The sequence below is a fragment of the Macaca thibetana genome, chromosome 15, assembly GCF_024542745.1.
Source record: "Macaca thibetana thibetana isolate TM-01 chromosome 15, ASM2454274v1, whole genome shotgun sequence".
Classification (NCBI taxonomy): Eukaryota; Metazoa; Chordata; class Mammalia; order Primates; family Cercopithecidae; genus Macaca; species Macaca thibetana.
In genome coordinates this window covers 35,092,995-35,119,688 of record NC_065592.1, presented here as the reverse complement: position 1 = coordinate 35,119,688, position 26,694 = coordinate 35,092,995, and the positions used below count along the sequence as shown (strand labels likewise).

The 26,694-nt window shown below is 42.4% G+C and overlaps 2 protein-coding genes across 5 annotated transcripts in view; one reads left to right on the top strand and one right to left on the bottom strand.

Annotated features, from left to right (window-relative positions):
• The window catches only part of NIPSNAP3B (nipsnap homolog 3B), a 43,329-nt gene extending 22,767 nt beyond the window's left edge, over window positions 1-20,562 (top strand). The window contains exon 8 of one of the 2 annotated variants that reach the window (XR_007719907.1): window positions 20,213-20,562. The gene's annotated coding sequence lies outside the window, so the exon portion shown is untranslated. Of the gene's footprint in view, window positions 1-3,155; window positions 3,461-20,212 lie in introns of those variants that run through there. The other variant, XR_007719906.1, reaches the window with a different exon arrangement.
• The window catches only part of ABCA1 (ATP binding cassette subfamily A member 1), a 147,660-nt gene that overhangs the window by 3,512 nt on the left and 117,454 nt on the right, over window positions 1-26,694 (bottom strand). For all 3 annotated transcript variants that reach the window (XM_050761840.1, XM_050761838.1, XM_050761839.1), the window contains exons 29-49: window positions 26,343-26,467; window positions 24,982-25,080; window positions 21,786-21,975; window positions 20,151-20,245; window positions 18,797-18,829; window positions 17,566-17,671; window positions 15,995-16,069; window positions 15,304-15,473; window positions 13,869-14,046; window positions 11,821-11,936; window positions 11,577-11,721; window positions 9,913-10,036; window positions 8,705-8,834; window positions 8,321-8,441; window positions 7,475-7,537; window positions 6,451-6,557; window positions 3,944-4,085; window positions 3,459-3,593; window positions 2,404-2,507; window positions 1,717-1,809; window positions 814-1,057 (exon numbers count right to left, since the gene is read on the bottom strand). In XM_050761840.1, the coding sequence (XP_050617797.1) occupies window positions 814-1,057; window positions 1,717-1,809; window positions 2,404-2,507; window positions 3,459-3,593; window positions 3,944-4,085; window positions 6,451-6,557; window positions 7,475-7,537; window positions 8,321-8,441; window positions 8,705-8,834; window positions 9,913-10,036; window positions 11,577-11,721; window positions 11,821-11,936; window positions 13,869-14,046; window positions 15,304-15,473; window positions 15,995-16,069; window positions 17,566-17,671; window positions 18,797-18,829; window positions 20,151-20,245; window positions 21,786-21,975; window positions 24,982-25,080; window positions 26,343-26,467 (2,595 nt within the window). The remainder of the gene's footprint in view (window positions 1-813; window positions 1,058-1,716; window positions 1,810-2,403; window positions 2,508-3,458; window positions 3,594-3,943; window positions 4,086-6,450; window positions 6,558-7,474; window positions 7,538-8,320; window positions 8,442-8,704; window positions 8,835-9,912; window positions 10,037-11,576; window positions 11,722-11,820; window positions 11,937-13,868; window positions 14,047-15,303; window positions 15,474-15,994; window positions 16,070-17,565; window positions 17,672-18,796; window positions 18,830-20,150; window positions 20,246-21,785; window positions 21,976-24,981; window positions 25,081-26,342; window positions 26,468-26,694) is intronic.

Genomic DNA, 26,694 nt, shown 5'->3' with positions numbered 1-26,694 from the left:
TTAGGTCAAGTAGGAGCATACAGAATTGCATAGATTAACGAGAAAACTGTGTGTGAAGGAGGCGAGAATACTTGAAAAAAGCAATAACAACTTAAAAATTGACTTTCTCTTTTTTTTCTTTTTCTTTTCTTGAAATGGAGTCTCACTCTGTCCTCCGCCTCCTGGATTCAAGTGATTCTCCTGCCTCAGCCTCCCGAGTAGCTGAGATTACAGGTGCGCACCACCATGCCCAGCTAATTTTTGTATTTTTAGTAGAGACGGGGTTTCACCATGTTGGCCAGAATGATCTCGATCTCCTGACCTCGTGATCTGCCCACCTCGGCCTCCCTGAGTGCTGGGATTACAGGCATAAGCCACCATGCCCAGCCAAAAATTGACTCTATATATCGCCCCCCACATCACCAACTGCTCAGTCATCCATTTACTTTGGCACATACAGTCTTGATTAAAGGGAAGAGGGAAGAAAATACTTACTGAGTACCTATTAAGTGTCAGGACCAATTTGGTACTTTATTATCTAATTTATATAAGATTAGGCACAAAGTAAAATGCCTGGCCCATGGTAGGTACTCACTAAATGGTAGTTATTATGGTTATTACAATAAATTCTCACAATAATCCCATACAGTACATAGGCATCATCTCCCTTTTCAGGTTCAGAGGTTTAGTAAAAAGCATAGCTAGTAGTAATAGTAGATCAGGAATTCAAGCACCGATTCAAGCATACAAACTGCTCTTGGACCTATGGGCAGGAGTGCGTGGGCAGGAATCCACACCCTGAGAAGTAAATCTGTTTTGACACTCAAAGCTTACTTGGTCAAGTGTTGTCTGAGAAACAGAGTAGTCTTCTATGTGGAGTCGCTTTTTGCTCTGGGAGAGGATGCTGAATATCCTGGCCAGAGAAGATAACGAAGATGGAAGCTGGTATTGCAGCATGTTCCGGTGTTTCTCTTTTAGAACACTTCCAGGAAAGGCAAGTCCAAAGAAATCCTGGACAGGCTTCAGGTCCGGGTTGGACCCTGCTATTCGTACTACTATTGTATAACCATCTCCAAACCTGAAAGCAGGAAAAAAAATATCCAAATGGAGGATCTCCAGGAAACTATTTAAAAGAGTATTTAAACCTGGGAACCCAACTTGTGCCATGAAAAAGGGCGGCCCCTGGCAGGCCCAGAAATAAGTTTCTGAGAGAAGGAATGAGTTATCATTTACTAAATACTTATTTTATGTGAAGCGCCACGCCATGTGCTGTAAATACATGATCTCCTTTAATCCTCACCTGGACCCATGAAGTCTGACAGATGTTACAAAGAAACTGAGGCCCAGGGAGTTAGTCACTTGCCCATGGCTCAGAGCTCATAATTGGTAGGGCCAGGATGCAAACCCATTTGTGTTGGACTCCAAAGTTTGCGCTCTCACCAGTACTGGCACATGTAAATTTTTTTCATTTCATCTATAGAACAAAGCCTGGAGGTAGATCTTCCAGGGAGATCGACTCTTAGAGAAGTTAAGTAACTTGCCCAGGAGTCACAGACCAGTAAATGGTAAAGACAGAATTCAAATGCACTTCTGACTTCAAAGCCCTCATTCTTTCCGCTATACCATTTTGCTCAGTTTTATTTTCCTTTATTTTAGAGCCATCGTTTATATACTCACAAAAGAATAAATATCAAGCCTTCTCACTAGGCACTATCCCCAAGAAATTATCTTTGTTACCTATTTTTTAGATGCTGGACACTGCCAAGGCACCTGAACCTTCCATTGACCATAATTGCCATCCTAGTGCAAAGAGCTTCACATTCTTCCATACTGCGGTAAAAAAGAAAGAGGTTTTCATTTTAGAGAGATTCTCTATAACCATCAGAACATCACCATGACTTCCAGCATTCCAGCTTCCTAGGGAATCATATCCTGTTACAAGTACATGTGGATATAGGGATGATGCTGTTCACTGTAGTGCTGTTTATAATTGTGAACAAGTTGGAAATAATCCAAATGGTCTACAAAAAGGGGAATAGTTAAATGAGAGTATAGCCTAATGGAATACTATCCAGCTATGAGAAATGACACCTACGTGCACTGACCTGGAATAATGTTTACAATATGTTAAGTGAAAAAGAGTGATATTTATACTGGGCATGCATTTTTCTAAGAATACATACACACACACACACACACACACACACACACACACACACACACACACACAGATTTGCATAGGAAAATTCTGCAAACATAAACAGCCCAGTGAAGACAGTAGTTGTTTCCAAGTTGTATAATTTCAGGTAATAATTGTTTTACTCTTTGCTTTTCTGTATTTTCTAATTTTTACAAAATGATCGCATATTCTACTTGGAAAGTTAAAACAGCCCACAGTGTAGAAGCCAAGACTTTACTACGGACCTATGAGATGTAAGCACTACTGATCTCCCCTCCTTGACAACACTTAGGGCACAATTCCACAAGAACCGCCGGGCTTTGGGATCCATGCCTGTGGTGGGTTCATCCTGTAATTAGAATAAAATAAGTCTTATTTGCTGGGGGAAAAAAATCAAAGATAAATTTGCTTTTAAATGAAGAAGCATCTTTGAAACAGCTTAAATTTTAACTTACCATTCTGGTTATTCTTGATGGACCAAAGAATTAAAGTTCCAAATTCATTTGTAAACAAGGTCATCATTATAAATGTCTTATTGATGCAGGAAACTCAGATATTCTGAGTACTTTTTTATAGAATTAAACAAATTTCTCCAAATAAATAGGGAAGGAAAAAGCCCATTTAATTGTAATTATCTTTTCATGACTGATAAGTATATACTAAAATAACTTTTTGTCTGAAATCTCTATTGAAGTCAGTATAAGATTGGGGTGAAATTCCTTTTTTTTTTCTTTTTTATTCCAGCTCACTCAGATTACCCTAGTATATTGCAATTGTTAGCCTTACAGAAACAAATTCCAGACCCATGTGGTCTGGAATACATAAAAGCCTCAAAGGCTTCTTCTGGTAATGACATCAATGCTCTGGTCTACAAAAGAAAAAGGGTCAAGGCCCACTGCCCAGTCTGATCTGTTTTTCATCTATCCATGTGTAAGGAACTATGACCTAGTTGCTACCCTAGGGATTTTAAAGCTGTGTCTACACTCTCCATTTTCAGGGAATGAACACAAAGATGATGAGAAAGAATGTTCCAGAGAAAGATCAAATCATATATCCAGCCTCAATCACACTCAGAAACAAAGTGCGTGGAGTGTCTCTATTTGGGAACATCTGCAGGCATGGTACAGTGCTCCCAGTGTATGCCAAGGGAGAAGCTTCCCTCAGCTTCTCCAAGGTGGCTCTGCTGTCCCTGGTGGGAGACAAGCCAATCACACAACAGCCCTGGACGTATAGGACTTTTGAAAAGTCATGTTTTCCACTCAGGCCGGAACAACAGTTTTCAATCCACAGTGACACTCACCAGAAACACCACAGGAGGCCCGCCGATCAAAGCCATGGCTGTAGAGAGCTTGCGCTTGTTGCCTCCACTGTAGTTACCAGCATATTTTTCTCCATACTTCACGAGGCCCAGTTTCCGTATCGCCCACTCACCAACCTACAGTGATGAAAAGCACCTTGACTTTGGTCTGGCTTGGGAATTTTATCATGCTGTCCTACACTTATATATATGAAAGTTCTTTCACTGAGTAGGACTAGATTCTATCATCGTAACCCAACAACTGGTGAGGAGCCAAAACAGGGAGAAGCACTCCCTCTCTGCCCACCCAGCCCTGCCCCACCACCATTACAGGTTCCCACCCTGAAAGCAGATACAAAGAACCAGCATTTTGTGCTGCTGCATTCATGAGGAAAAACAGCCTGAAGTCGATGTGTGTGGAAAAGCCATAAGGTACATATTGTCAGGATGCCAAAGGAGACAGGCTGGCTTTCAGGTGCCCACAGTACCTTGCCAACTTCTTTCTCTGGGACTCCTCTCAAAAGGGCAAAGAACTCCACATGTTCTCTCCCAGTCAACAGCTCTGTGATGGCATCAAACTGAGGGCAGTAGCCCATGTTCTGATGTACTTCATGTATGTTTGATAAGATACTGCAAAGGATAAGAAAACTACTTAGATTTTAAGCAGGTAGAGATACTCTGGTCAGACAATCTGGCCTAATGTTCCTAGAGAGTATGCTTCTCCATTACAAAGATACCAGTACATCTGCTGCTACTTGAAAGGACAGCCTCTCTGCCCCCAGGATGCTAGTTCTTCCTGGCAGGCAGGGTTCCTGCCTCTGCCCTGCCCAGTCCTTGCACCTCCCTGGCTCTCTCAACACTTCAGTCTGCAGGTGCAGTCCCATTTCAGAATTTCTGAGGTCATGCCAACCACTGCACACTCTTTACCAACAATCTCAGTCACACTACCCTGGGGCTTTAACGCTAAGGCCCCATCCTAGACTTCGCTCATATGCACCATTCATACGCACCAAATGAGAAGGCCCAGGAATTTTGGGCGTGAGCAACACAGAACCTAGAGACACAATTTATGTTGGTGGGGTGGCTTTTGGGTTCTATGAATCCAGTCAAGTGAAGAATCAGATGTGAGAGAAGTTCCGTGTCCACATTCCAGACTGATGACTGCACCTCAGCCACAGCGGCATCGCCATGAACCTGGCCTTTCGGCAGCATGCATTCCTCTCTGTGTATCTAATTAGCACTCCCAGGGTCAGCCTTTTTCAGAATTAGGATTGAGGCACACATGGACACCGTGCCAGGCCCTCACAGCTATACCAACCAAATCAGTTCTTACAACCAGTCCCTGTGCCAAACCTTACTATGAGCTGGTTATGACTGCCACTGCTATATGCGTCAGGAGCTTGGTACTAGGGTCGAGCCTAGGAAAGCAGTTGTGCAGCGGTAGGCCTGCTATTCCCAGAATGTCTGTTCTCTTAGGACTCCTTTACATTGCTACTGCAAAAATGTAAGAGACAGGAGAGGAGATCAGGAATACACTAATTTCCTTGCTCTTTTCAATTGGCTATCCCCCATCCAGTGTGTTCAAATTGTGAGTCATTGCTTACTAGTGGGTTGGGAGATAAATTTAGTGGGTCATGACCAGCACTTTTTTAATGACGCAGTATAAAGTAGAATAAGAAACAGCAGAGTGCACTACAATTAGTAACAGTAGGTACTGCTTTATGAAATTCTAGGTTATACACGTGAGTGTCTACATGTCTGTGTGTACTTACGAGGTTGAGATACAAAATGTATTTCCCACAAGGGTCACGGCCAGAAAACTTTGAAAGCCACTGCCTTATACTATCTCGCCACATAGTAAGTCCAGAGAAGCCAGGCACAGTGGCTCACGCCTGTAACCCCAGAACTTTGGGAGGCTGAGGCAGGTGGATCACCTGAGGTCAGGAGAGCTCGAGACCAGTCTGGCCAACATGGTGAAACCCCATCTCTACTGAAAATACAAAAAAATTAGCTGGGCATTGTGGCAGGCACCTGTAATCTCAGCTACTCGGGAGGCTGAGGCAGAAGAACCGCTTGAACTTGGGAGGTGGAGGTTGCAGTGAGCCGAGGTCGCCCCATTGCACTCCAGCCTGGGCAGTAAGAGCAAAACTCCATCTCACAAATTAAAAAAAAAAAAAAAAAAAAGCCCAGAGATACCCCACGTAAAGTACTTAGAGTAACATTATCTAAGAGGCCTGTAAAATGTAGTTGTATTCCCAAGGATCAGATTGCTTTGTGACCTGTGCAGTCTCAGAAAATGGCCTAATGGTGTCTCTGTCAATTTGTATGCTCTTTAGAGAGGGCAATTTACTTTGTAGGAATTGTTCCTGAGGAAATAATAAAAGATGTATACAGGGACATGTTTACATAGTGAAAAATGGAAACTAATGTGTCCAATATTTATAAGGAATTTATTAAATAAATTATAGGTACATGTACATAGGGAAATTTTATGTAGCAATGTAAAATTCTGTATCTTAGGAAATGTAACCCATTGGGAAATATTCATAATACACTCATTAACAATAAAAGCTAATTTTAAACTCTATATACAGTATGATCTCAATTTTGTGGCACATTTATATGTGTATATAAGATAGATTTGGGGTGATGGAAAAGTTCTAAAACTGGATTGTGGTGATGGTTGCGAAACTCTCAATTTACCAAAAATCACTGAATTGTACTCTTAAAAAAACAAGTAAATTATATGGTATGTAAGTTATACCTGAATAAAACTGTTAAAAGAAGAGAATGAGACTGAAAAGAAAATGTAAATTGTGATTATCTCTAGATATTGAAATTGTGGATGATTTTATGTGCTTCTTTACCCTTTACTACATTTCAACATTTTTATGAACTCTAAAAGTAACACTGTAATCAAAAATAACAATCTATTTCTTTAAATAAACTAAAAACAAAGTCTTTGCAGCAAAATACAGGCCACTTCTTTTCTCACCTATTTTTGTTAAGGAAAGCATCTCCTCTGGTAACAGTGGTATCTCCTGTTAACATCTTGAAAGTTGATGATTTTCCAGCCCCATTAACTCCCAGGAGCCCAAAGCACTGAAAAAGAAAGATTAAGTTGTATAAGCAAACTCTAAAAACATGAATATAAATGCCCCCTAACAGGTAACCACCTCAAACCTTCATTCTGAAATATCAGCAAATAATCAAATATTTTCTTGGTTTTAAGACATCGTATAGATATTTAAATATGTATTTCATAACGGGACTATTTTAAGTATGGCTGTATTTATAAATATTATTTGAGTTGTCAGGTTGAGGCCAAAGTTAATGTGTGAAAAACGGTAATGAAAGCCAGCTATCCAAATTGCACCACCTACTCTGGCAAAAGGGCATAAAAGAACACAAACAGAAACCAGAAAGGAGAAAATCTATTTTTAAAAATCAATTTGAATGTCATCACCACCTGAAATATTTCACAAAAGCATGTTTTAGATGTGCGTGCTTTTTCTGTTTTTGTTGTTGTTGAGACGGAGTCTCACTCTGTTACCAGGCTGGACTGCAGCGGCGCAATCTCGGCTCACTGCAACCTCCCCCTCCCAGGTTCAAGCTATTCTCCTGCCTCTGCCTCCTGAGTAGCTGGCACTACAGGCACACACTACTATGCCTGGCTAATTTTTGTATTTTTAGTGGAGACAGGGTTTCACCATGTTGGCCAGGATGGTCTCAATCTCCTGACCTCGTGATCTCCTCGCCTCGGCCTCCCAAAGTGCTGGGATTACAGGCAGGAATCACGCGCCCAGCCCCATGCTTTTTCTTAAATTGCATTGGATTCTCTAAAATCATTCTCTTGACATACAGGGTCCCTTTCTTCTCGATGACTAATTGCTCCATCCTGGCATAAATAGAGAAGGCTTTAAAATCCGCTTTTACCCCGTCTCAAGCATTGTCGCTTGACTGGGTAGAGACAGTCTGAATTAATAGGGACAAACACAATACAGACAGAGTGTCTTTACCTCACCAGGAGGAATGCCCACACAAATCCTGTCAACAGCAGGCTTCCGCTTCCTTCTATATATCTGCAACAAACAAAATGTAAACATTCATGAGCCTCAGTGACTCACAGCTCTCCCAAGCAACTGTGGAAAGCAGGAGTATAAACCACATACACCACAACATAAGACTTGTCAATAAGCCTAAGCCATAGGCATATCTGATGTGCTAAGAGCCTAGGTCTGTGTTTGTCGCAACTGGCTTCTGAATGATTCTGAAGCTCAAAATAAAAGTGAACTTAAACTTTTTAACCTGTCTTTTTAGAACCATATTGTTCATTAATATCTACATAATTTTTCATTTATTCAACATATATATGTGTTGCAGGTATTTTAAAAATTAAATTCCACAGAGTAGAAATTTGTAATAAAAATATTGCAAATACTATACAGATTACAAAAAAGTAAAATTTGGAGATGCTGGCATCTGGAGAGCTGATATAGACCCTCTTGGGCACTGGCAATATAGCAGCTTTTTGGACTATGAAACTCAAAATCAACCATTTATTCTCCCTACCTCAGTTTTGACTAGATATACAATACTAGTATGTTTTAACAACTAACACATAAATGTAAGCATATAAAACCAATATATTCAAGAACGGGAATTCATATTACAAAAGTATTCTCAGTAAGAATTCTTTAAGAAGTCTCCATGGTGTTTTTAAAATAAAACCAACAGAACCTTGGTACAGATGTACATTTTGGGAACATATGCCCTTTTATTAAGCAAGTCAGCAAACTGCAGGGTTACAGCACATAAAGCTGAAAAAAACTGAAGGTGAGCTATTGTAACCTTTACACTCTCACCTTCGTCAACTCCTTGATTTCTAAGATGTCATTCTGGCCTCCACCATCAAGAATTCTCTGTCTTTCCCGCCTCACATCTTCATCTTCATCATTCAGAGGAGGGAGCTTTGCATTTACAGGTCTTGGGGGGAAAAATAAGACAACTGAACCTTTCAAACTATTTTTCAGGACAAAGATTCAGTCTCTAACGGAGTATCATAAAACCCACTCGCCACAGTTTCCAGGATGGGCAGGGAGGGGCTGTGGGATGCCCGCGCCAGGAAAATCAGTTTTATCACATATTTTGAGTTCGGTTCAATCCAACCCCCATTGGTGAGTGTTTCCCTGTGCGCTTCCCCTGTGACCCTCAGCCACGTGCTCCATGGGTTCTAAGACAAAGCTCACCTGGGCCTGATGAAGAATCTGTACTGGATCAGAACAGTAATGAGGAAGAACACCACCCCTTCCACAGCCATGGCGAAGAGGTTTCGTCCCACCAAGTCCCAAGATAATGGTGACACAAAGCGGTTCTCCCCTAGTAGACATAATGCAGAGATCCAGTCAGAATGGAGGGATCAAAATCCATGGCCCTTCCTCAAATTTGGGTCTATGTTCCTAAAAATTCACCAATCTTCCAATAAACACCAATGGCTATCACCCATGACAAAGAGGAAAAAAAAAGTAACAAGCGAGTGATCACTTTCCAAGTCTGATATGGGAAAACTTTTTATGGCCCAGTAGCAATCAGAATTTCAGAGCTAATGTGTATTAGATTTGTGACTTCACCGAAGATATCTAGTATTTTTTTAATGAAACATGCCAAAAATCCTTTTAAAAAGGCAAACAACCCAAGTAATTTTTACAGTATTTTTAAGAAATTCTAAGTTTTAGTAATAAGAAATATTAGCACTTTAAGCAGATGCTCCTTTCAGGAGCATATATCCTAATGAATCAATTTAATCACTAGATTCCATTAAATCTAGTTCCATGTAAATATTCCTTACATTTCTTATATATCTCCTTTGTACCCCAAGTTGGAAAAAGCCCCTCTTCTATGACCACTAAATAGTATGGCCCATTTGACTATATTAGCTAGTGGATGAATAATAATCATATGGCTACGGGAGAAATATTTTTAACCATTCTAAACGTAGAAAAAGATGTAATACATTATCATTTTATAGACTGTGTAAAAGATAATATATGACCTCATCTGCAGACACATGATTCGCCTAATAGATCCAAAGTTAGCATCTTTCCTTCTGATTCCCTGACCTTCTAATTCTCAAAGCTGTGGTTTGACTTTTCCAGGGCCTCTGACCAACCCAGTCAGTGGCATGAGCCAATGGATCCAAGCAAATGCCACTATTTTCCTTACCTTCAAAACTGCCCTTTCACTTTTCTCAATGCTATTGGAGACACAGACAAATGATTGTGTCACAAAACCCATGCCACAACCAGCTGTGTTGGCATGAGCCCTATCACTGGGCATGGGGGTGGGGGAACATCCAGTGCTTAGTCACCTGCTTCTTTCCAAAACAAAGTCCAGGGTACCAAGGCCTATGCAGAGTGCCATCCCCATTAAAGCATCCTACAACCACTGCTTCACTCACCAAACCTTTCCAGGGCATCAGCCATTGCCTGGTTTTTCACCATGTCAATGAGCCCTCGTCCCAGGCAAAAATGTGGGAAGATCAAGAACACAGACTTCAGGATATCATTGATATTATTCAGCTTCTAAAATAAAAAGAAAAGGGAGGGAAGGGAGGGTGAGGGAGAAGAAATGGAAGTCATTCATGGTTTATCCTAAAAATGTATCAAATTCTGAAATATGGGAGTGAAGAAAAATTTGATTCTCTAGGGACAAACTGGACCTTTTAATTCAGATACCAATGAAATAGCAGCAGGCATAGTGGATGATATGTAGCAATAAAATTCTCTTCTTTAGAAAATCTGGAGAAATGGTCTGAGTGTGGAGAAATCATGAATAAAGCTTAGAAACAGCCTATATTTAATCAGAAGCAAATCCATTAAAAATCCCTTAGCATTTTAAAAGCAAATTGCTCATGTCTGGGTCAATATTTGAGTTTCAGGATTTTTTGTCAGAATTTTAGAAATTCTTCTCAAATACATCAGAACGTATGACCCCAAAAGACAACAGTGGCCAAATATCTAGCAACTGAGTAAGGGGCTATATGCTGGATGCACTGTGCTAGGGCATGGGAGAGGCAAAAGTTAGTAAGAAACAGACTCCACTCCGAGTAGGGAAAGTATGTAAACAGGAAATTACCATGTAAGTGGATGTGCACTGTACTGGAGGCATGGACTGAGGACTCTGAGAGCACAGAGAAAAGAGAGAACACCTCCCAGCAGGTAAGGAAAGCTTCACATTTAAGCTAAATCTTGAAGGGTAAGAGATGTACTACTGGACCCTGTGACAGAAGAAGGGCATTTCAAACCAGGCTTACAGGAGCATGGTTGTTGGGGACAACTCATCTGAAGCTTACAGCTGGGGAAAGGGTGTGGTGGGTACGGACAGGAAGAGTTGTGCATCTGTAAAAGGCCTTGTGTGCTGTGTTTGGACAAAGGCAATGCCAACCGGAATGGAGAGGAAGCCTTATTTTAGAGGTCCATACCTGGAAGAACTGACAACACAACCAGTCAAATGTGGGAAATCTGCAACAGCAAAGCAAGCATCTAGGATAACTCTAAGAGCCAGCTTGGGCAACCGAGTGGATGGTAGTGCCACTGAGTGTGACAGGGATGGTAAGAAAAGCATTATGTTCCAGGGGCGAAGAAAACTAGGACATGTCCAGTTTGGAGTATCTATATACTATCTAAATGGAGCAATCCACTAGGCAAGTGAGAATGTGAGATTAGAGTTCAAGGTTATGAACAAGGCTAAAGGCATAGATCTTAGAGATGACAATAAAAACACCAAGAAGGGTGATGGTAAAAGTCTTGGGATTGAATGGCGTCGCCCAGATCTCATGTGCAAAGTGGAAGGCAGAGGAGCTACTCTTGGTAAAAGCAACACTGAAAAAAGAAAGAAAAAAAAAACTGTCAAAAGAAACTGAAAGGCTTGACCAGCAAAATGTACAGCACAGCAAGAAAGAAAGGTGCTTTGCCTTCTCAGGGAAGACAGACTCTGAAGAAAGGACAAGGCAGTCAGCAGCGTCAATGCCACTGACAAGTAGAATAAGATCACAATTAAACACTGTCCTCTGGCTCCCAGAGATGCTCATCCCAGCAGGAGTGTTCTCTCTGCATGACTCACATTGTCGGTGAAGAGCTCCAACACAAAGGTGGCCACGCTGCCATTGATGCCGATGAAGAGGTTCACGCTGGTGAGCACCACATAGGCTGTGCTGGGGATCTTGAACACGAAGGAGGCTGGGTACATGAGAGGTGTGATTGACCACCTGGTGAGACACAAAAAGGTAAGTCCCCTGTCCTCCTTCTGACACTGGGCACCAAATGCCTTATCCACTGTGCAGTTCCCTCACTCAGAGGTGACTTACCCATACAGCAAAAGTAGAAGCGCTAGCACAGGCAGGTTGGTGGAGGACACATAGGACTTCTGCTGGAAGCAGATGAAGATGATAATGACCAGTGTGGCAGGGACAACGTAATTGCACTAAAAGTGAAAATAAAGACATACAGTTTACCCCTAAATCAAATACACAATGCATCACACAAGTCTTCACCATCATTAGACAAGAAAGGGCAGATAAACATATTGGAAAGTAACTCTGAATTAATGAAGCCACATAAACTATTAATCAAAATACTGGACAATACACTTGGACAAGCATTTTCCCCTTGGCTGATTTTATAAACTACATGCCCTTTCTGTCTTTCCAACAGCCAAGCCAAGGTGTCACGCTCAGTAAACTGAACGATGGATTCCCAGTCAGAGTAATTTCAATTTCACAGGCAGCAAATAAGCTTCCATTCTTCTTCCCGAAGATGATTGTGTCTGTTTCATCATTAATGCTATATTACAGTCTGCCCAAGTTCAATCTCACATGTAATCTATTTATGAGGTAACTGCTCATAACATGAATGTCAGAATTGTTTCATCGCACTGAGAATAATTTTAAAGTCTGTCCTGACAGTGTATCAAGCAGTAAAATGCAGAAATAAAGACTTGACGATAGGACAATTATGAGAATTCATAGCTGGCAGAGCAAAGCACAGGCAGGGAAGTGATAGTGGGCTTGTTAGCTGCTAGAAGAACTGCAGCTTCTGACTACAGGACTCTGCCTCAGTCCTGTGCTACTTGATGTGTTTATCAACAACTTAGATGAAGACATGCTTCTAGCAAATTTCAGGAGCTACAGATAATACCCAGGAAGATAAGAGATGGGTTCAGGGACTTGACCTTTCATCTCTGAATCACCTATGCCTGGCATAAGTCAGACACATAGCATTCAGTCTGTGTTTACTGACTGGAGTAATTACTGAATCAAGCTAAAACAAAAATAAAACACATGTAATTTAATATGGATAAATATAAAGTTTAGGTTCAAAAAAAATGAATTTGTATAGAATGAAGGAGACCCGAATTTCACAATCATTTGTGTGAAATGGAGGTTTTTGGTTTACCACTAAGTTGCCAGTAAGACAGTGCTCCTTCCAAAATGCAAAGTCTTTGTGCTGTAGGAATAGAAGTGTGGGCTAAAGATTAACTCCCTCTAGGCTCATAACCATTCAGACCACAGCCTGAACACGAGGTTAATTCTTGGCTTTGCTTTTGAAACGGGACATTAACAATATAGAGCATGGCCATACAAGGACAATCGGATCAGAAGAGTGACAAAGTCTAAGAGCCTTGGTATGAACAGCAAAGACCTCATCATCATCTCCACCATCACTGCTCACATTTGTACAGTGCTTTGGAGGTTACAAGGTATATTCTCATGTATCATCTTATCTGGGGAATACTCAGGTTAAATGAGAGTATGAGAGTTGTTTTTAAATATTCAGGGACTTGTTCAGTGGGAGAAGAATTACATTTGCTCTGTGTAGCTTATAGTTAATGGAAGTTACAGGAAGATATATTTCAACTGTACTTTACAACAATTAGAACTTTAGAATTCCTTCAAGTCCCCAATATTGGTCCACGTAGAAGCAATATATTGTAGCTGGCACAAAAACATATTTGCAATGGATGGATAAGCTGCTGATAAAATGTATAGAGTTTTCAAATGACAGATGGCTTTCCTAGTAAGGCAAAGAACATTCTGACTCTGGAGGTTAAAACCCATCAGAAAAATTAGAGGCATTGACTTGGAGTTTTGACTTGCATCTCTCTGATTCTTGCAGCAGTGGTATTAATTTTCATCATTGTGTACAGATTTTTCCCTCTGGTGTGACATGAACTCTGGTACCCAATGCTGTGTTTGGTGTCATGAAAGTGATCACCTGCCTCTGGCTTTTCCTTTTTCATATATCTTTAGAGTAGCTGGAACATTTCCTGATGATAGCCAGGGCTCTTTCTTTCTTATCCCTATCAATCCATGGCCCTGACAGACATTACAAAGATACAGCAGGCCTGTGTCCTTACCATATCCCAGACAAAATTAGAGAGCCAGTAGATGACTGGCTTCACTCCACTGATGAACTGCAGGTGTTTTGCTTTGCTGACCCGCTCCTGGATCAGGAATACGACAAAGCTGGCTGGGACGAAGGACATCGCAAAGATGACGCAGATGGACACAAGGACATCCACTGATGTGGTCATCCTGGAAAGAAAAAGGGTGTGAAAATCTGAGGGGTCTTTGATGCAACTGGGGCTCAATCAGCGAGGACACGGACACACGGACACACAGACACACATAGATATCTGAGGCACAGCCCAAGGAAAAACATCTGTTCACCAGACACATTTTATTCAGGGTTAAGATGATTATTTTTAAGTCAAAAAATATGACAATGTAAATGCCAAACTGATACTACTGAGGTCAAATTGTGATACCACTGCCACAATAAAACTAATGAAGGAAGTCAGAGTGGTTAATGGTATTCACTTTGGTCCACTGTTCGTGACCTTGTAAGAGTAGTAAGTTGTAAATTTTCACACACAAAGGACTAGTGGGGCTTGAAAACTAAATGAGAGTAGAAATATTACTGTGCAACTACTCAAATAAATTAATTTTTTCTGGCTGTAAATCAACTTGAAAATAACAGTATGTAGCCTATTGATTTAACACATACACAAATTTTATCAGATTCTTATAAGAAGAATGGTCTTATAAGCCCATTACACAGGGTCTTGGTATAAAGATCCTAGTGTCCTATATTAGTATCCTGTAGGAGTTAAGCAGAAACAGGAACTGCCATGCTCCATATACAGGAAAGGCATCTAATGTGTGCTAAATATCAACTCTGTGCTGAGTGCTGGGCTTGGCAATTTACATGAATTGCCTCAGTTAGTATCATACATCTATAAAGTTTAGAGACCAGATTCAAACCCAGATCTGTATGACTCCAATGCCTGCATACTTTAAACTAGCTCATCCTGGCTTTAAACTTCTCTCTCTCTTTCTCTCTCTCTCTCTCTCTCTCTCTCTCTCTCTCACACACACACACACACACACACACACACACACACACACACACAGAGCTTAACTTAGGAATTAAAGATACAAGCTAATAAAAACATATTCCACCAAGTTTAAAACAGTGGTTTTTAAACAAATCAAACAGATTAAACACTTATAATTAAATTATAATTTACTTAACAATTTTTGAACTCACTTTATATGAATTCACTAAATGTCACGATTTTTACATATCAGTATCATTTTCTCTTCTGCAGTTCAGCCCAACCAGCCAATTCATAAACTTATCACTTCTGCCCAGAGCCTGGATCAACCCAGATTTATCATAATGTAATGGTCTCTGCAGCTGTTCCCCTACGATGAGCTTCATATTTTTCTGCCCTCCTCCATGACCCTCTCCTTGCCCCACTCCATCCATTCAGACACAGCTACACTTACAGAGCCACCTCTGAGAGCTGCTGTTTGGTGAGATTCAGGGGATGATTGAAAGCAGTAATTCCATAATGGCTAGGGTTCTCTCCCTTTTGCAGGTTGGCCCGGAGAATGGCATTGTTGATGACATTCAGGAAAGAGCTGATTGCATGCCAGCCCTTGTTATTGAACCACACCTGAAAGAAAACATACCAGGTACAAGGTAATGCCCCCAAACCCTGCTCCTGCAGGCAGGTGCACACACACCAACCATGCACATAAACCTCAGAAAGAAATTCTAGTCACGTACCAAAGCAAAACACTATGATCAGAGAACATGGAGAAGTAATTATAGTGTACAGGATACAGTGATCACTGACTATGTGGGTAGGCGCTGTGGGGAGGACCTTGTACCTTTAACTCATTGAATTCTCACAACAGTTTAGAGATAGCCATGATTATTGTCTCCATTTCACAGATGAGGGAACTGAGGCTTAGATAGGTTAAGTGACTTAGTCAAGGTTACCTGGTATGTCTGGTGGCAAAGCAAATTCTCTGAATCACTACACTATACCGTACTGCCTCGCTGGTAAAGCTAACAGTTTGCTCTTTTCTGTTGTGAATGCCCCTGCCAACTTTACCGTGAGTTGAAAGTGCTCCAGGAAACATAAGGATCATCGTTCATCAAAAAGCTACTAGAACAAAGACCGTGGTTTACCTTGACATTATTTTTGGTGTCCAGTCCTGTCATAAACCTTCCCAAGCTGTTGAGAAATCGATCTGCAGAACTGTCCTGTAAACAACAGAAACCTGCCTCAGTTGTGACTGTTCACATAGATAAGGGGCAACAGTCAACCTGAAACCTGCGGACAACAGGACGGCCCTGTGAAGCTCAATGCCACTACTACCTTGTTCACTGAAATTAAATGTGAAGCCATTAAATCAATGGCTCCTGAGAACCAAGTGACCAGAAATCTACAACAGTGATGCTGCCACGATGCCACCAGTCTAGAAGGAATCACAAAGAAATCCGGGGATGCAAAGCCCCAAGATTTTAATGTCTGGTTATCACGGTGGGGTGAGGACTCCTCCAAGTGCTCCACCGGCATCATCTGAAGAGCCAGAACCATGCTCCGCCTGCAGATGTGCCAGATACATGGGTCCATCACTCAAAAGCAGAGCTGTGGATTCTAGGACTATCACTGCTGTTCACAATCCTAGGGTCCATTTTATTGGAGCCCCTTAATTCTCACTTAAAAATGGGAAACTTGAGACAGAGAGAAATGAAGTGAGTACTTATCAGGTCTTGCAGACCAGCCTGCCAGCTTCAAAAAGAAAAGGATTCATTTCCTATTTAGTCAGTGATTGTTTTGGCAAAGTATGTTGGAAACCCAGTTTATTCACCAACTGGCCAAATTTGTAAAACTGGTTGTTCTGAGACCTTTTTTTGAGACGGAGTCTTGCCCTGTCACCCAGGCTGGAGCACAGTGGCACCATCTCGGCTCACTGCAACCTCCACCTCCCGGGTTCAAGCAATTCTCCCACCTCAGCCTCCCGAGTAGCTGGGATTATAGTCGCACACCACCATGCCCAGCTAATTTTTGTATTTTTTTTAAGTAGAGACAGGGTTTCACCATGTTGGCTAGGCTGGTCTCAAACTCCTGACCTTGTGATCCGCTCACCTCGGCCTCCCAAAGTGCTGGAATTACAGGCATACGCCACCACACCTGGCCGCTGAGAGCTTTTAAATCTCTGAATTTTTAGAAAATATTTTTTGAGACGGAGTTTTGCTCTTGTTGCCCAGGCTGGAGTGCAATGGTGCGATCTCAGCTCACTGCAATCTCTGCCTACAGGGTTCAAGCGATTCTCCTGCCTCAGCCTCCCAAGTAGCTGGGATTACAGGTGTATGCCACCAATAGCCCAGCTATTTTGTGTGTGTGTGTGTGTGTGTGTATTTTCAGTAGATACGGGGTTTCACCATGTTGGCCAGGCTGGTCTCGAACTCCTGACCTCAAGTGATCCACTCACTTCCGCCTCCCAAAGTGCTAGGATTACAGGCATGAGCCATGGCACCTGGCCTCTGGATTTGTTTTTGACCTACACTTTTAAATGTACAACTAAGTAATTCAGTTTTGTCTGCCTCAAATCACTAAATGCCAAAGACGGCTCTGTATGCCAACATATTCAGAACAATGAGCTGCCAGGTGATCCATTTAACCTGCCAACTACTCCTACATCCCAGCAGCTACACGTCCATTTTTCTGATACGTTTCATGATAGATATTGTACCTTGGCCAGCTTTAGGTGTTTCTTCATTTGTTTGATGGCATCATTAACTTCTTGACTCGGAGGAAGTGCTTGAGTATTACTGACACCCAGGGAAAACCCGCCATACCTAAAAGAACAGCCTGACATTAAAACCCAGACAGTGGGGTGCACATACCACTCAGCAGCAGACTCAGTGCGAGTGTGTACAAGGTTCACTGAGTCAAATTCCTATTCAAAGGAGGGCTAAATTTTGCCTCAGAGAAGTTACACGTCAGCTTCCTCTAATAAATGTTGGCAATCTCTTAACTCCCATGGTTTCTGCCCAGCAGGGAGGACCTGGCCTGATTACACACACAGTTAGATAGCTGAGACATCGAGGAAAGAATGGTGTTTCATCTCACAGATGCTCCTCCGACCCAGTGACTCGGGCGTGAACGTGGGTCTGGAGGCAAGCAGATGGGAAGTTGGGAGAGTGGGAACCCTGCACTGTCCACAGTAGGCTACACTGGCCTTATACACAGGTCCCGGCTCCTTTCTAGCCTGAGGGCTATTATAGGGGCCTGCGTCTGCTCTGCCCAGAGATCCAAGGGTCCTGGCCCTTGGGGAAAAGGCAGACAGAAAAGGTGGAAATCGGTAACAAGGAGCCTTCGGGCCCCCTGAGGTAGCCACATCAGCTATCTCATTTTTCATGATGGACAAACTGGCCTCTAGAATTCTTCCATCCCCAGTCCCACCTGTTCCTTCAAAACCCAGATGGAAAAATGGGTTGAAATACAGTGCAAAGAGATGGTTTTGGTGCTTCTTATTTCCTCTAAGATCTTCTTAGTCCCTTGCTACATGCCTAGAAATTGTCCTTGAGTCCTTAAGAAGCCTTGAGAATCTGGTTTGGGGGGAAAGTACACGTAGGTATTCCCCTCACAACACTACTTACTTGAACTCCCTGGACACCCACAGGAGATTTCTGATTCTCCTCAAGGAAATCAGTACATCAGATATTTCAGAGGCCTCTGGAGGGGCCACTAGGCACTGAGCTACGATGCTCTAGGCAGAAGCTCTATAAAGCAGACCTAATCTAAATCTGTCTGTGCCCCTGTGTGCTCCACACGTTCACAGGGCTTCTGTCCTCCTTACGGTGAGGTGGCACCCGTTGAGTGTGTGAGTGACAAACAATCTCCAAAGCTTTCTTCAATCCAAGACACCTACACCACCATCCTCCTCCTGAGCTAAAGGTGCCAGAAAGACAGCAACTTACCTAAACTCATTCACCCAGATCTTGTTCTTTAAGCTGCAGAGACAAAGAAACAAAAAATCAGTTCAAAGAAAGCACTGAGCCTATTCCTGATGATGCAAAAGGAGTAAATACCCACCTGAGGATATAAGGAAGGGACAGAAATAATCCTAGAATCAGGCTGGCCTTGTAGGGTTGTGCCAGAGAAAAGAAGCCTGTGCTCAGGCCTCATCCAGCCTTCTCTCCATCATAAGTACCCTATTACCTATATGAGAATCAGGCCTTGGGTTAAACCAATTTACAAACCACCTTATAAACCAAGATGTAAGTGAACTAGAAGCTTTTTCTTTCTTTTTTTTTTTTTTTTTTTTTTTTTCTGGAGACGGTTTCGCTCTTGTTGCCCCGGCTGGAGTGCAATGGCGCGACCTCAGCTGACTGCAACCTCCGCCTCCCGGGTTCAAGCAATTCTCCTGCCTCAGGGTCCCAAGTAGCTGGGATTACAGGCACGTGCCACCACGCCCAGCTTATTTTGTATTTTTAGTAGAGACGGAGTTTCCCCATGTTGGCCAGGCTGGTCTTGAACTCCTGACCTCAAGTGATTCACCCGCCTTGGCCTCCCAGAGTGCTAGGATTACAGGCGTGAGCCACTGTGCCCGGCCTAGAAGCTTTTTCAATTAACAATAATATTTCAATTGTGGATGACATACGGAGAAGTTATGCTTCTTTCTTGGAAACTCATGGTCACTATCATTCCAGCATGCCCGTGCCACTTAAAGGCACTGAGAAACTCCTAAGTGAAAGACCCCAACTGACCAAGTTGATGGGAAGGAAACCAGAACAAACATTTGCTGAGCTAAGCATTTAACACTAGGCTGCCACGTCCCGGGAAGCTAGACGGCTCTCCCAAGGCTCCACAGCCAAGGCAGGTTCCTAAACCTTCCCAGGGCTCCCTCCATGAGACCACAAATTATCATGGAGTCCCCTATCAGAGAGTACCCAAGGCACTTTATGTACATCATTTAATTTAGTCCTCATAACAAACTTACAAGAGCAACATTAATATCACAATTTAGATAAACTAAGGCTTTAAAAGGATAACCAGTTACCTGGTCAAGTTGCTACTAAGTGGCAGAATTTGACTTTGAATCCATTTCTATTTTCATTCTAGACCAGGTTGCCTTAGCCTTGAAGCTGACAACTGAATGTTCACAGTCCCTCTCATCATCTTTTCTAGTTTGGGATAATATCCTAAACTTCCGATAGATGGAATCAGGCCATAATCTGGCACTTCCTCCACTGTTCCAGTCTGTTATTTGTAGGTCTTTAATTCCTCTAATTAGTAATAATAAGGCAGGGGACAAGTTTAGTAAAAAGTCACCTTTTGGCTATGATCTGCACATACGTCTTCACCAGATAATCCGAAATGTTTCTTCCCGTCAGGTCCTGAAGGATATCTGCAGTGTTTTGTTTTCTCTGTCATCACATGAAAACCAAGCATACGGGTCTTTATAGACAAGAATTGAAACAGAAAACAAATCAAGGACAACAGTGACCATGTCCACAGTGCGACCAGAAACCTGACTACAGGCCCCAGACACTGCCCTCAGTCAACCAGCACCGAGACTTGGTTCACCCTCCTCCTCGGCACTGGTAATTCACTTACACCAAGCCAAGGTCTTTCCCAAGAATTTATTCTGAACATCTAACAATAAACATTGAAATGAAATTCTTTGTAGTCAAGAGATTTTTAGGAAGCATCATCATTCCCTATGCCTAATAAATCTTTTGTTCATCGGAGTTATACCGATGACTAGATTAGCTGTTATTTTATTCATTTTATTTTTTGAGACGGAGTCTCACTGTGTTGCCCAGGCTGGAGTGCAGTGGCACGATTTTGGCTCACTGCAACCTCCACCTCCCAGGTTCAAGCAATTCTCCTGCCTCAGCCGCCCAAGTAACTGGGATTACAGGCACATGCCTCCATGTCTGGCTAATTTCTGTATTTTTAGTAGAGACAGGGTTTCGCCACATTGGCCAAGCTGGTTCGAACTCCTGACCTCAGGTGATTCGTCCGCCTCAGCATCCCAAAATACTGAGATTACAGGTGTGAGCCACCCTGCACCTGGCCTAGCTATTATTTTAAAGAGTGGTAACCAAGACTTATTTTAGTTCTTGTACTCATTTAGAATTGCCTGTCCTCACCCTGCAATTTGGATGCTGATAAAAGCAGCAGAGAACTATCATAAGCACTCCTCTTCCTGAAATTCTCAAAAAAAAAAAAAGTCTCAGGACTCCTTCCCAAACAGAGTCTCCAAGAATGCCAGAGTTGACAAGATCCACAGGAGTTTTCTGATCCAGCCTCCCTAATTCAGAGGTGAAGAAACAGGTCCAGGGAGTTAAAGTGGCCTGTCAAAGGCTACCAACTCATTTGTTGCAGAGCCAAGATTGGAAGCCAGGCCTGTCACAGTCTGTCCTGTGACTTCACTGCTGTGGGAGAGGCATGGGCACAGTGTGGTCCAAACCCTCTCCCCTCAAAACTCACATGCTTTTTCCTATGACAAGAAGCAAGTTAAAGACTGAAACAGGGCTGGGCTCTCACCTGTAATCAGGGGTAAACAGGTGGCTCTCACCCGTAATCCCAGCACTTTGGGAGGCCGAGGCGGGTGGATCACCTGAGGTCAGGAGTTCCAGATCAGCCTAGCCAACATGGTGAAACCCCATCTCTACTAAAAACACAAAAATCAGCCGGACATGGTGGTGCGTGCCTGTAATCCCAGCTACTTTGGAGGCTGAGGCAGGAGACTCGCTCGAACCTGGGAGGGGGAGGTTGCAGTGAGCCAAGATCATGCCACTGCACTCCAGCCTGGGCAACAGAGCAAGACTCCACCTCAAAGAAAAAGAGAAAAAAGACAGACCCTCCCAACATGGCATCTCACTCATTCCTGCTTCCAAGCAGAAGCTACCAGCCCACCCTCTACCCCTTCTGCCCAGTCACACCCTGAAAGTGACGTACTTGCGGAGGAGGCAGCCCCCCTGCCCCTGGGGGACACACGGGCAGCATCTTCTTGATTTTGTCGCTGCTACACTGGCATGCAGGTGAAGGATTCTGCATCGTCCAGTTCCCATTCTGGAAGAGGTCCTTGATGGTTTGGGGAACTGGGGCAGTGGTCCACTCTTCCTCCCCTGCCTGGCAGGGCATGTCTCTGCAAAGGGAAGACAGCAAGAGGAGGATTACCCGAGAGGGCCTGGCCTTTCTGTTGCCTCAGGAGCACAGGATCATTCCATAATGACCACAAACATGCATCTACTCCCTCACCATTTGGAAAAGACAAGCATGATCTCATTTGATTGCCTGATCCCACAACAGCCTTGTACACTGTGACATCATTTATATCATCATTATGTATCATCATTTTATACATAAGTAAAATAGAATGCAAAGAGGCCCTAAACGTTTACATACTGAACTCTGTTCAGTCCAATCAACCAACCATTTGCTCACACAACAAATATTCGTTGAGCATCTACTATGTGCCAGATGCTGTCCAGTATATTTGAGGGCCTAAGGTGACAATACCTGCCTTCATGGAGGTATATGGCCATGGAGGAGCCGAACAACAAATAAACTAATAAGATAATCTTAGATGGCCCAAAATAAAGCAAAATAAAAAGACAGTGATTGGGGAGAATGGACCTACTGAAGAGAAGACATTTCAGTCAAAACATAAACAATGATGGAGAACAAGCTGGTCAAAGATTTCACGAAAAGAACATAATGAGCAAAAGCGATGGCAAGTGCAGGAACAAAGGCCCTAGGAAGAAATGCGTTTCTATTTTTGAGGGATAACAGGAAGACAGCACGGCTGGAGTAGGATAAGCTACGAAGAAGAGTAATGATAAACGAGGAGGAAAGGAGCCAGATGACAGAGACCTGGGAAACAGTCTGGATCTTATGCTCGATGTGCTGAAAAATGAGTAGAGAGTGGCAAGATCCAATTTACGTTCTCAAATGAGTGGAGAATTGGGGGATGCCTGGGGTGAGAGTGCTCGGCACATAAAGAGCTAGGCTATCTACAAATTTTCCCTGGAGATAAGACACAAAGCCTTTAACCTTGTCTCCAGCTGTGAATTACTGTGGGACATCAGTAAGTTCCCTGCTCTTTTGGGGGCTTATTTTTTCCACTGGCAAAATAAAAGTTTAAAATGACTTGATTCAACAAGTCATTTCCAGTTCCCTTCCAGTTTCGGAATTCCACAATTTAAAGTAAAGCTACAGCGATTATTTCCTTATTATTAACTATTAAATATAATTGCCGGGCATGATGGCTCATGCCTGTAATCCCAGAACTTTGGGAGGCCAAGCCAGGTGGATCATTTTAAGTCAGGAGTTCAAAACCATCCTGTCCAACATGGTGAAACTCCATCTCTACTAAAATTAGAAAAATTAGCCAGTGTGGTGGCACATGCTTGTAATCCCAGCTACTCAGGAGGCTGAGGCAGGAGAATCACTTGGACCTGGGAGGCAGAGGTGGCAGTGAGCCAGGATTGAGCCACTGCACTCCAGTCTGGGCGACAGAGCAAGACTCTATCTCAAAAAAAAAAAAAAATATATACACACACACACACACACACACACACATATTTTTAAACTATTTCTTATTGTTTTCTTACGTATTAAAAATTCAAATGAACAGTTTTCCAGATTGATCTCTAATTGTCTCCTTAAAGCACCTGAACTGACTGGAAAAGTCACACAAAGACACGCTGCCCTCCTGAAGCTCACACTCTGAACATTCAGAAGGGGACTGGCTGGGACAAATTTAAATACTGCTGAGACATGCTCCTGTCAAATTTCTTTCATGTCTACCATTTTTTGGCAAAACCTAAAAATCTGAATTTCAGTAAGAGTTGCCAGGATAAAGGCCCTCCCTTCCGACCACCTCTGGCAGACTGTAGGTGGGGCTGTTTGAACCCTCTGATGTCAGGGCTGGGCCTATTTTGTCTCTACGGGCTGGCTCTCAACCCAGTTCTGGCTCCTACAGAGCCTTCCTAAGCTGGCATCAATCCATGAGTTCATATGGTTCAGCTGGCCAGCGACGAATCCAGATAACTATATTATCATCTCATCTCATGCTTCTATCTTTCCTATACAACCTTCGTGTGGAAAATCAAAGGCACCATGAAATCCAGATAGGCCATATCTGTGTCCTTCTCTATCCTGGCCATCTGGTTATTTGGGAACCAATATTGGCTGCTAAGATTTACCACCCATCACGTACTAACTACTAAGTACTAACAAATATTTAGCAACTATCCAATACTAATTAAGAACGAACAAGCACACAGTAGCTACCCATTTAGAAATCGTCTCTAGAACCTTGTATAAACAGGTTATCATGCTCACTGTTTTATGGTGTGCAGAGTCACCCATCTTCCCATTAAAACTTGAAAGTCAAGTTTACCCCCCTCTCCAACTCTCCAGCACCTTCCCACCTTGCCATAATTTTTCAGAGATCACTGTTGTTTCATGACCTCAGCTGAGATTCTGCCTAAGCCTGGAAACAGTAACCTACCTCTACTAGCCTTGAGCACTGCCTCATAAGATCCTCATCTCTCCACCATCTTTACTCACAGTGATTTAGTGACCTCCCTTCCCCCACACACACTTAAGAGTCATATGGATGCTTCACTGAATTTATTTACCCACTGCCTACTTTTGAAAAGGGGGTTTTGAAGGAAAGTACAATAAAAATATACAATTTGAAAAGAAGAAAGTGTCATTTTTATAAAAATTCATATGTCATCTTTACAGATTATAAAAGCAAAGAAGCTGATAAACAAAACCTGAAAATTATATATAATGAGAGCCTACTGAAGCACTTAAGTACAGGGAATGGGAGAGAAAGAAAGGAAAAGCATTTGATCAGTAAGTCTAAAGTGCTATTTAAATTAAATATTAATGTTCTAAATCAGTAAACAAATGTCTGGAATGATGTGCTTTGCATGGTGTTAGAAGACTCTCCAAACGTTTGCTCCTAGATAATTTAGCTAGGTTACTACACTGGCTTTTTGTAATTAAAACATAATAATAATTCAAAGGGCAAATACTGGTGGTCACAATGTAGCATGCAGTTGATAAATGCAGCATATTAGAAATCAAACCAGGTGACAAGCACAAGAAGCCAGCTGATGGCTAAAGTGACACTCACGGGATGGGGTTTCCTTCCATACAGCGGGTGCCAAAGCCAGGGTCTTTCGTGAGGGCGTTTAAGAGTTCCAGGGTTCCCGTGTCCTCAGGAGCATCATTGCTGTGGGTACATAAGAGGCAACCAGCTTAGGAATTCATTAAAACCGGTCATCAAGAGATACAAATGTTTTATAAACTAAACACTTTAGGAAGCATTTCTCTGTGATAGGTTCTTAAAACAGAAATGAACAAAACACAGAAACCACGCAGAAGGATCTCAGACTCTGGCCCTGTATTCGGCATCAGGGTGACATAGAGCACTCCAAAGTGGAGCTTGTATAAATGGGCTATATGTATAAAGGTGTGTATGTGTACATGCATGTACATACACGTATACATTTATATATTTTTTAAATTTGAAGTAAATCAACTCATCAAGTATTTCAAAAGTGCTTTTGTGATTATCCCTTTGGCACAGACAAGCAGGATTTTCCAAGAAAGGGCAAGAAAACTTTGCACTCTGCATGCACAACTAGAAAGCACAAAAATAACAGGCACAAGTCACAAACACATGCTATGTTCCACGACCACGAGCAATACAGGGTCAGCAGCTGGAAAGGAAAAAATAAAGTAAACCTGAACTATGTAAGAAGAAAATGTGGGCTTAGAGAAAAAGAGGCCAATTCACATTTACATAAATATATATATATGTGTGTGTGTGTATATATATACATATATATATATATATATTTTTTTTTTTTTTCCTAATGCTTCCCTTTTGTATCACTGATACAGTTCCCCCATCTACAGGTCTACAAATCCTTCAGGACTGAAGAAAGCTCCTGCTAACAAGACCCAGAAATATCCTTTATCCTTTTCTTTGATGTAATGTATTGTTATGGAGAGGAGGAAATTTTTGTCTAAAGAACAAACACTAGCTAACATCCCAAATATAACAGAATAGATAATAATTATATGAATTATACTTTGCAGAAAACAAGTCTCTGGAGGTTCTACGCTTTGATAGCGTGCCCTGTGAGTCAATTACAGAATTAAAACACAGCTCCACAAATTCAAATATTTTATAACTTAATCGTGGATTTTTGCAAGGGCAGATTATTTTACCTAAAACACATGTGGCTGTTCCTGACAACAGTAGGATAAAGAGGAGAGAGGCTGAAAGGCTCAACAGAAGACTGGCCTATTATTCGGGGTTAGTTCGCTGCTGTTCTATGCATGCAGTATTAGCTTATACAGGGACCTGAGTCACAGAAGTAAAATTTATTCCACTGTGTAATTCTGAAGTCCATTCCCTTGGCCCTCGTAAACATCTTTGGTCTGCTTGAATCTTATCCCCTCCTGGGACATAGAAGACAAACATACCTGACAAATGTGTACTGTTCGTTGTACATCCAGGGCTGAAGTTCCAGGCTGGGGTACTTGCCAAAGGGTGGCACGATCAGGCTGAACACAAGGGCAATGCAGACAAACACAGCTGGCAAGACAATCTTTACCCAGGCAGTGGAGGGGGCAGGGGGACAGCAGGAAAATGGCAAGTGTTAGAAACAAGGCCAAGGGGCAAATCCCTACGAGTCCAGCCAGCCTCCCCGACCAACCAGCACGGCAATGAGGAGTGCAGAGCCTATGACTATGCTGAATCAAGGCATTCTTGGCAGCTGGGAAGCAATGGAGCCTGAAAACTAAACCTCTTCTCTGGCAGCACAAGGCCAGAGGC